Source organism: Scaptodrosophila lebanonensis, unplaced genomic scaffold (assembly GCF_003285725.1).
Source record: "Scaptodrosophila lebanonensis strain 11010-0011.00,11010-0021.00 unplaced genomic scaffold, SlebRS2 tig00000001-arrow-pilon, whole genome shotgun sequence".
NCBI classification, from domain to species: domain Eukaryota; kingdom Metazoa; phylum Arthropoda; class Insecta; order Diptera; family Drosophilidae; genus Scaptodrosophila; species Scaptodrosophila lebanonensis.
The window spans coordinates 5786411-5797297 of NW_022060529.1; the positions used below are offsets into that span (position 1 = coordinate 5786411).

At 40.3% G+C, this 10887-nt stretch overlaps 1 protein-coding gene across 2 annotated transcripts; it reads left to right on the forward strand.

Annotated features, from left to right (window-relative positions):
* The first annotated feature begins 1233 nt into the window (after nucleotides 1-1233).
* Nucleotides 1234-8924, forward strand: LOC115633740. 2 transcript variants are annotated; one of them, XM_030531214.1, is made up of 3 exons: nucleotides 1234-1384; nucleotides 6445-6715; nucleotides 6791-8924. In XM_030531214.1, the coding sequence occupies exons 1-3, from the start codon at nucleotides 1373-1375 to the stop codon at nucleotides 7957-7959; spliced, it is 1452 nt and encodes a 483-aa protein (XP_030387074.1). In that variant the 5' UTR covers nucleotides 1234-1372; the 3' UTR covers nucleotides 7960-8924. The 2 variants fall into 2 exon arrangements, with proteins under 2 accessions (XP_030387074.1, XP_030387073.1); XM_030531213.1 differs by lacking the exon at nucleotides 1234-1384 and adding an exon at nucleotides 4794-4955.
* Nucleotides 8925-10887: the final 1963 nt, after the last annotated feature.

Genomic DNA, 10887 nt, shown 5'->3' on the forward strand with positions numbered 1-10887 from the left:
TCGAAAGGCGCGTGAGAATGCGAGCAATTGGAATAATTTCTTACGACTGTTTATGGCAACTATGGTCTGCGTCTGTATACGATAATATTAATATTTCGCATTTCTTAATTGTAAGATGGTTGCATGGTGCGTCGATGGTTAAAACATACCATAGTCAACGATTACACCAAAATAGTATACATTCTAACATAGTTTATTTTAGAATAGGTATTTTCAATGTGCGGCTGAAAGCATGATCTTACTAACGATTAGTTGGAAAATAACGGAACCGGACCAAGTGCTAGAGAAGGGCATCCCCTTCGTGACATGCGTGATATTAGGGATGATACATTCCATCTGCTGCACCCTACTGTTTTACACATATCGACGTTTTTCTTACACCACTAGCCCGCAGGACACAGTGCACAGAGCCTAGAGTATTTATTTATATTTATTTATTAATTAAAGAACGCGTTGCTTGACACTTAATAACAAAATCCTCCGAATATAACATATGAAAGTTGGAGATGAAAACTCCAAATGAAAACTCAAAGAAAATGTTGATAAGAAACTAGCAGTGAAAGCATGTGAAAAGTGTGGAAGGAAAAGGCGTACAACCAATACTAGAAAAAGGAGCAAATCCTGTATGTGTGCGTGTGCGTGCGCGTGTGTGTCCATGCGCGCTTAAGATTTTTGGCTGCTGCGTTTATTCGTAAGAAAATTAAGTTTAAAAAATCATTGTGTTTGGCTTGTGGGTGTAAACTTAAAGCGAAAAGTGATCGAGAATAGTAAAAAATGTGGCCAAAAAAAGGCTTCACAAACGATAACGGTTCTTTTGGTTCTCTCTCGCACACACACACAGCGAATAGGAAATCTTAACAAGTGAGCCGAAGCCGCACCTATAAAGTGGGCGTAGATTAAATCCAAAGTTACAAAAAGTGTTCATTTAAAAAACAGCCAATTTTGCACAAATGATGAAATAAATAATTAAACAAAACAAGAAAACGCACACCAATACATTCGCAGCAGGCAGATCCATTCAGCATACATAAATACATATATGCGTACATACACACCGACAAACAGTCGCACGCACTCACACAACATAGAAAGCATACAGGCCGCTGCCGCTGAGAGGAAAAGCACAGTGCAAAAAGGACGACAAAAAAGGGAAGAAGCAGCAGCAGCATCGGCACGCAACGTGCGCGAGTGTGTGTCTGTGTGTGTGTGTGCGTTGGAGAGATGCGGGAAGATTGAAAATAAACGTGTAGTAGAGAATTTTTGAAGCACACTCCAGCATCCAATAACAACCACCACCACAACTACCACCACCAGCCGCTCCCACCACCCAGCGAGACCCTCTAAGCGGGCGCTGCTTTTGAGACATGTCGTAATGGCCAGAGAGGTAAGTGAGAAATCCAAGCCAAGCAAATCGCGCGGGCGGGAGGGCCGGCATACTACCTACAAACATATGTATGTACATTCATATATATATATATATATATATATATATATATATATATATATATACTACATACATACATACAAACACACACTGTTATACATACATACGTACATATGTAAGTATATATGTATTTTTAAAAATGTACATTTATTGTAAACTAAAATCCTTGGCGCTCAGCTAAGTTTATTTTTTTCTCTGCTGTCATTTGTTTAAAGTCTCGGCATGTCTCGACTCCATTCTCATTTATGTACATTTTAGTTACTTGAGCCCCCACAGCTTCGGAACTAAGCTAACTTAAGCATGTGGGTGCATTAGCTTCTACGGTTAAAAGAGTGTGTGTCTCTCTTTCAGTGTGTGTACGAATGTCTTATGCAGTTTCTTCATTTCGTCTCGCTTTGCGGGTGAGTGAATAGCTTTGACCCAAATAACTAGGGTAATACACCCCGCAGAAGGCTAAGCACATGTAATTGTTGTTGCTCTCGTTTACTTTTTATTGCTTTTGCTTAGTGGCATATAGTATTGTTGTTGGTATTACACAAACATATTAACCTTTTATTTTTCTTGGTGAAAGGTGTTTAGGGTCGAACTATTGACACTCCCATATGTGTGCACTTGGTAATAAGTGGGTGTGTAGTGCGTTTAAATGCCAAAAAAAATTTATAAACAGTATTGCTGTCGGCGACTTAGCAGTTCCAAAACATGTGCTACACGTTAATTATTTTGTTAACTACATTTGTGAGAGTTGAATTAATCGCCTAAACATCTACGCTATTCACCCATGAAACAATTTTAAAAAGTTATATTCGTTTAGTACAAATTGGGTTTCACATTTGAATAAAATGTGCGCGGTCCTCCATAACATTCACTTCACACCACTGTGCACTGTTAACAATTGGGAGACAATTGCTAGGTTTACTTGGACCTGGCAACGCTGTTCGCCAATTAGAGAGTGCACTGCAATAAATGTATGTATGTAAATAAAATTTGCAACTTGCACTTGCTCATTAAAAATGACGCTCTAAATGCTGTCATTGTGTTTTAAAAAAATATGAAGATTTTACAAAAGATTAATATTTCTTAATTAAATGTGCACTTATTAAACGAAAACGCCGTAAACTACATTGAGATGTGAAATATATGCCTCGTTGTATGCAACAGTTTTTATTGCAAACAAACGTTATGTGACAAATTGAATGCACATATGAAGTGTTGATTGAATGATTTCTGTTCAAATATTTACAGTTTACAATTTGTTTAAAGTGCGCACAAGTAAACGAATGAAAAAAGAACACGAAAGCATGGCCGAAGATGGGAACCAATTGAAAACCTTGTGCAACCTTCGTGCATGTGTGTAGGATTGTGTTTGTGTGTGTGTGTGTGTTTGCGTATGCCTAACTGACAAAGCTTCTGGCATTTAGCATATAAAGCAGCGATGGACGATATGCCACCGAGTCGGAATACTTGTGGAGCGTTCGTGTGTGCGCGCGCGTTTTGTTAGCTTCAGCGCGCCCTGATTATATCACGTAGAAAATGTAGGCCAAAGCACAAATGTTACTACCACAGAACACACATACATACATACTTATAAACATGCATACATACCTACGCAAAGATGAGTATATGTGTGCATATACGAGTCAGTCAGCTGCAGTCAGTCGCGCTTGCAACGCGAAATGCAAACAAAATGGCGTACAATGTGTATTTATTTTGTAACTCGCCGTGAAAGAGCATAGAGAAAAAGTAGCTGCAAGCATTAAATAAATAATGAATAAATAAACAATACTCATTATTTTCCACGAAAGACACGACAGACGTCGGCTGCAGGCACTTGTGCTTATATTACAGCGCTCCGTGAGTCAGGAGCATGCCTCTTTCTCTCAATGCAGTGCTGGTGATGTTCTTGCTCTAAAATTGTGCTCAATTCTCTCTCCTCTGTACGATTTGGCTGCGCTGAGGCTCTCTTACTATCTGTGTGTGTGTGTGTGTGTGTGTGTGAGAGAGTCTGTGTCTATGCGTATATGTATGTGTGTATTCCATTGCATTTCTGTGTTTGCAATCAAAGCACACGAAGACGAGAACGACAGGAGCAGCAGCACCAGCAGGAGCAGCAGTAGCAGCAACAACTGCGACAAACGCGACGAGTGAACGCCGACGATGTTGACATGCAGCCCCAGCCCCAATGGAGGTAACAGCAGTAGCAGCATCAGCAGAAGCCTCAGTGTGTCAGTTTGTGGCAGTCAGGCAGTCGGAACCAAACAGTCGCAGCCAGCAAGGATGCTACTTTCATTTATGAGCGCTTTCACATGCTCCGAGATTCCGTTGGCAGTTTGGTGAAATATTAAATTTTAACTGGGTGTGACAACTGCAGCAGTAGGAAACATCATCATCATCATCAGCAGTAGCAGCAGCAGTACCAGTTAAAGTGGCATTAACGCTCAGGAAAAATAAAGAAACAATTTTATACAATACACAAATTTTTATACATGTGTGTAACATAATTTTAAAAATATTGTTGCAAAGAAACAATGCTAAAGTGTGCCACTAACTCAAAACGAGCAAACGCAGCTCCCCCACCAATCCAAAGAAAAACTCTGTGGTTTCAGGCACATGCAAGTGGCGAAAGTCGCGTAGTAAAGTGAAAGTGCGAAGGTCAACTCTCGAAACTCGCTGTAGCTTTAGCTGGCGCTGGTTCGGTTACGTTCTACGCCTGTCCGCCTGCCTGCCTGCAATTACAATACACACTAGGACATTATAGGTACATATATATCTATGTATGTGTACATAAGTAAAAGAACGTACATACATATGTACATATGTACGACGCACCCAAAATTGTTGAATTTATGCACCAGTTATCACCCACAAAATGCCAAGTGAAGTGTTCGTTTAACAGCAGTAAATAAAATTAACCATTCAATAAAAATAAAAAATACCACAAATTAGCATGTGTGCAAACATTTTTTAACAATGGAATGTTAACGAATTTGTAAACAGCATTTAAAAGCAAATTTCATGCAAATTATAACAATAAACGTGTTTAATTCGACGTAAGCTTTAAATTTAATCAACGCAAACGAACGATTTTTTAGAAAATCAAAAACATTTTATACAAGTATTTTTCATAAAAACATAAATACATGAAATCCGTGAACGTATCTATAAAACGCTGCCAATTAAACTAACAAACATATTTTAATCTTGTTAAAAACAAAAATCTTTTAAATAAAAATTTACACCTCACAAACATATTTAACGCGTCCTCCTTCCATACATCCTGTGAAACACAATAACACAGACACGCAGGCTGGCTAGCAAAGCTGAATCAACCTGCCCCGCCACCAGCGCCACAATGTGGTCCAATGCTTTGTGCACGCTAGGCGTGACAAAGCCGCTCTGCAATTGTCTGAGCATCAGACAAGTGGCAGCCGCGGCCGCAGCAGCAGCGGCGACGCAGGGCGGCGCAGCAATAACCACCGGACCTGGACCAACGGCAGCGGGAAATGTAGCTGGGGTAAACACGATTAATACGTATTTAATGCGATAATGAACAATACAAAATTACACGCACAAAAACACACCACCCACTGAACGAATTGCATTTAAAAGGGCCAGTAGCAGTGACAGTGACATGGGGCAGGGGCAATACACGCCCATTGGTGGCAGCAGCTGATGACTGCCATATGGCAATGGAGCGCAGCAGCGGCAGCGTGTTTGACCTATCCCAATGCACACATACATTAACACATACTGCGCTTATACGTACACTTAAAGAAAAATATGTGACCTTAAGTTCTATCTGTGTTTATCAAAACTAGTTCACCGTTTTTAAAAGGAAGGAAAGGAACAAGAAGTCGATATACAAGTAGAGCCGATTCAGCAAACATTCAAAATGTGCTAGCAAATTTGTCTCTTCAAGCCTTTCTGAGAAAATTTCTAAATGGAACAACTTTGAGGTCTACTTGAACTTGAAATCTCAATTTATATATTTCAATATGTGTATCACCTCGTTTGTTTCTACAAGTAATTGTTCACATAATTATATTCATATACTTGTATGTGTGCGTGCGTGAAACAACTGATTTTCGTTAAAAAAAACTCTTTTTGCAATTGCTCCCAACAGTATAATTTAACAAGTCCAATAAGCAACGTCGAGTGAATTTCTTGTAATTTTTCAACATTTTCACTTGGGTTGGGTCTGTATGCGCGTGTGTGTGTGCTTGTATGTGCGGAGGGTCGGTTATCTTGTATGAGACTGTGTATGTGTGCGTATATCTGTTGTTGGTGTTGTTGTTATATGGCTCGTGTGCTGCACTCGTTACTGGGTCACTGGAGCGCCACACTCATGTCCTTGCAATACATTAAACATGGCTTGTTTTTGTCGTTGTTGTTGTTTTTTTGCATTTGGCCGAGTGAAAGCGCTGTTAGCTTACAGCGACAGCCTCTGTCAACTGTTAACAGTCGCAATCATAACAGCACCAACAGCAGTACCAGCGACCACAATGCAACAGTAACATCAATAACAGCAACAACAATAAAAGCAGTACTATGTGTGCGTGGGGTGCTCTACATATTTTATTAATTGATATATGTATATATTTTTTTAAATATGGTATATTTGTTTACTTTATGGGTGGCCAATTTTCATTTATCTGAATTCTGCAGGCTGTTGGGTATTTGTAGTGCCGATATTAGCGGATCTATATACAAAATTGACACAATTTATCAGCAACTTGCTTGCCAATTGTGGCCTTGACATCAGTGCCGCGCTTACGAGACACAATTAGTGGCAAACTCTAAAGCAGGCGCAAAACGTCCTGCCACGCCCACTTGTGCGCACATCGAGCACTTGGAAGATGACAATCCAAAGGTGTCACGCCCTGGCACACTCATACACACACCCACACACACTCATAGACTATACTCGTACTCGTAGTGTTGCTAATCTGATAGCGCCTGGTTACTAATTATGTCGTATGTTCCCTCTAAATGTCCCTTTACAGGAGTCTCGCGGCAAGCGACCATTGAAAATCTGGGACAGTTGGCGTAATGTACGTAAAGGAGTCGTAGTTGGTACGTTTGAGGAGCTCTTGGTGCGGGGCAAAGACAAATTAGGGGTTCCTGCTTCAGAACCTGTACGTGTTGTTCTGGAGTGTGATGGAACCCAAATCGAGGATGGCGAATACTTCCGAACGCTGGCCAATAACACGGTATTGTTGTTGTTGAGGCAAGGTGAGCGTTGGTATCCGACTGGGGTGGATGTCATAAAGGCTGGTAAGTGAACCCTCCTCTTCCAATTGGGAGAACACTGCAGCCAGGCAGCTCATTGATTGTATCTTTTGTTTTCAGCCATATCAGCTATACCGAAAATCGTCTGTGAGACGATCCATGCACTGGAACTGCACGATGAGACACCATCGTGGAAGATTATGGATAACAAAGGGCGTGTTACGGTCGTACTGCACTGGGATCAGCGGCAGGGTGGTGGGGGCGGAGGCGGCGGCGGGGGCGGTAGCAGCAGTGGCGGTGGCGGCATGTGTATGGGGGCCGGTCTTGGCAGCAGCAACGGACTGCTGTCTTCCGACAAATATTCGCCCTCCAAGAAGGGTCTCTCTGCGCAGAGTTCGCTGGACAACAAATCGGTATCATCACAATCGTCACAGCCTCGCTACGCCAGCCCACAAATAACCGTCATCAGTGATGATGGGCCGGCGAGTATATACCATCCGGGCGGCGTGGTTCTGCCGCCAGGCGTTGTGATACCTGGCACCAGTCGCCGTCTCTCCAAGCAGGGCGGATCTTTTGACAGCGCGGTAGGCGCCGTTCATGTGCACACCCCTGAATGCGCCCATCATGCGCATACGCCCAGCCGCGCAGGCAGTCCAAGCACCACAGAATGTGATTTCCATTGCTGTGCACTGCACGAGGAGGGACGCAAAATAGCCGTACACAAGAGCGTAGCCACCTCACCCATACAGGACGGCAGCAGCAGTCCACAGCCCCAGCAACAGCATCAACTGCAGGCGCATCAGACCACACTCGCAATGTCATCGGTTATGGATCCTATGTTGGGAGGCAGCGGAAGCATGCAGAGACGTTCCTCGGGCGCCAAGGGTCATGTTCGTTTTCTGGACATCGCACCAGAGCGCGACAGCTCGGAGAGTGAGACGGAGAACACTGTAATGGAGGATGATAAGACGACTACGGAAAAGTTTCTGCTGCTCATAGATCAGCTGTCCGTAGATCAGAAGCGGCATCTTAGCATCAAAGACATTGGAATCATACTGGAGCGTCTCAACTCAAAGATCTTGGATGTGGAGCGTTTGGATCGTGAGTCTGAGTCGGACGACTGTTACAATTGGACGATAAAGGCCACAATACGTGGCGATGCGTTGCGGGAGCTGGGCGTTATCTATAATGGCAACTACTATGCCATATCCGAGCATCCTGGTTACAAAGAGGAGCTTGAGGAGAACGGTGAGGAGGTGGAGGAGGAGGATGAGGAGGACCGAATATAAGGGGAAACAAGATGAATACCATGCAAGCGATAATAGTAAGTTAAAAAATAAATAAATAAGTGAAAACAAAAACACACATTCAACGTTATGGCATACCAAACAATTCATAGTAACTAAATATTAACACAAAGTGAGAAAGAAACCAACCCCAGAAAAATGAATAACATTGAAGTATCAGTAACTAGCGCATTTTAGAAGAAGTAACCAAGACGATTATATACATACTACATTAAAAATGAAATACAGATAAAGAAAGCAACCGCACATTGTACAATAGTGAAGTAAGCATCAAAATGATTTAACATTTTTGGACAACCATAACAACAAATGCAAAATTTAACAAAACTGAATAGAGGGAGAACTCACGAGTAGCTTGAAAACATTGCAAAGCATACTATACGAGTATTTCGTGGCTATTAGCTACTTGACATACATGCTATATAGTTTCAAACCGATGTTAGAGAGCGCCACAGAAAGTAAAACCGAATCGAGGCGAAGAAAGTCGACGAAATGCACTTTTCAAATCCTAATTTTGACTTCGAACACATACATACATACACACCCAGGCACACACACGCACACACACACACACACATTTTTAAGGGAAACTTGCCTTATTTAGTAGTAAACCCAATTTCTAACTAAGTACATAGAGAGTACGAAAGGCTTCTGACATACGAACCAGACTATAAACAACAACAATCTGAGCACGACGCGACGACAGTGACAAACATAAATTACACAAAAACTAAGAAGTTCATTAAAATCATCAGGTTAGTAAGACTATAGCGAACTGCTCAATTTTCCAATAGATGTCCTTATGTAAATTGATGTTGTGTTACTTGATGAGCTATGTGAATACAAAAGACAGAAGCATAAAACAGCAACATACACGTAAATGAAAAAATACGAAAACAAAAACGATAAAGAATACAAATTTAAATACAAACGAACCAATCTCACAGACTCACATGCAAGAAATGCAATACATTTTAATTCAAAAGTCGCATTCACGTTATTTGTAAACTGCCAACAACAACAAAAAAAAATGGTGACTTTATTGGCATCACATGGGTTCATTCGCAAGCTTTAGAAAGTGCCAAAAATGTTTGTCCATGTTAACGTGGCTTGTGAGTTAGTGCTGTTGACCAGTACGCTGCAGCCAATAATATCCTCGGGAACCCATTCCCAATTAGTGCCAAATGCAAAGAAATTTGAGTTATGAGTATTGGTGTACGACATGGATATGGAGTATAAAGTTAATGTACAAAACTGGTAGACTAATGCGAAACTAACCAACTCATTCCTGATTTACTCATACGTATAATGATCAGAAGTTTCTGATTGTTCATTGCCTTATTGTACATACAAGAAAAGCTTTCAACATCTATTGGCGTGTTTCTAAAGAGTTCCTCAAATTATTTTGGCTCAGTTCCTTTATAAATTCCCTTAATCAGACATATACGTGTATTCCTCCTGCTTCCATGTTTGTTGTTTACATTTTAAGTACTGCAATACCTTACTCGTACATGTGAGTCCTCAGAAATCAGCATGAGGAAACTGCCGTTATTTGTAGTGTTGTACAACTTAAAAACATAGCGCACAACCGCCAAAAGAATGGCATTTAACATAATGAAAACAATACAATGATCGTATGCTTGAACACGTTATGAATTGTAGTTATATTTATACATAGTAGAAAAATACTTAAAAGTCACCAAACATTTTATATAAATGAACACATTGTGTTGTCCTCGAGTCCCACATAGCCCTAAGCGCGTTACGAGTATTGAGTTTCTTCCAAAAACCGAAGATGCGATGATTCATATTGTATTTATATGTAGATATAAATGAAACACTGCCAGCATAAAGGAAATTACAATTTCTATAAATATTTGCTCAATCATTCGTTTCCTTTTAAGTTCCCATCATATTGTAGAGTATCCTTCATTTACTAAAATAAAAATCGCGAGTGCTATGAGTGCCACAACAGGAGGTTCTTAGCACATTCGTGCACATACAGAAAGAAGCAGAAACATTCACATACTAGTTGATTAACGAATTATTCACACCAGTTAAGGTAAATGTATCGTTTCAAAAGCGAATTTAACTCCTTCGGCCCACATTGTGTTGAGGATCTGTACAAAATTTCCGGGTACTGAAGGGCAGCTGCTATGCCTCTCGACTGATTATTACTATCTTTCAACAAAAGTAGCTGGCCTACATAGCTCTCTTTGAGCTCTATGATGTACTCTTTGTCTCGGGCTCGATCCATCAGATCTTCGGCTTTTTCCTCATCTCAACACACACACACGCACACAGACACACACACACACAAACTCTCGCACACTCAAAGATACATTTAAAACGCATTCTTTACAATTTAGTTAATGGACAAATAACGGTAACAATTCAAGATCAGCCACAACTGTCTTCTGCTCCATTATAAATAATTTTAAACAAAGTTTGTCCATGGCACAAAAAAACAACAACATATAATTATACATATATTAAAAAGTAAACCTAGTATGTGTAAATGAATGAATAAAGTAATGGCGTTCAGCTTATAAAAAGGTAACTAAAACATAGTTCTAAAAGACATGGCGTAAAAAATTCACACAATTAGTAAAGAATAAATTCATTAGCGTTGTTTTAATTTACGATATAAGTCAATAAAAGAGAAGAGATAGAGCAACAAATATGATGATACATATGTATAAACAAACACAGCCGCAGAGTACAGAGACAAGTGCTGGCAAAAGGCACTACTATATTTAAATACATATATAAACAAGTACATAAATACCTATACATTACCCGAATACATCGCATAATAATAAGAGAACTCGCAGTATATACATACATACATAATAATAATAATAATAATTAAAATAATTGAAAAGAAAGCTCAAACTTCCACATTGACTT

Bases quoted from the DNA above. Each gene is read 5' to 3' on its own strand.
- LOC115633740 (XM_030531213.1), top strand. From the start codon at position 4,794: ATGTGGTCCAATGCTTTGTGCACGCTAGGCGTGACAAAGCCGCTCTGC. The intron at 4,956-6,444 runs GTAAACACGATT...GTCCCTTTACAG, and splicing joins CAGCGGGAAATGTAGCTGGG to GAGTCTCGCGGCAAGCGACC. The intron at 6,716-6,790 runs GTAAGTGAACCC...TTTTGTTTTCAG, and splicing joins GGTGGATGTCATAAAGGCTG to CCATATCAGCTATACCGAAA.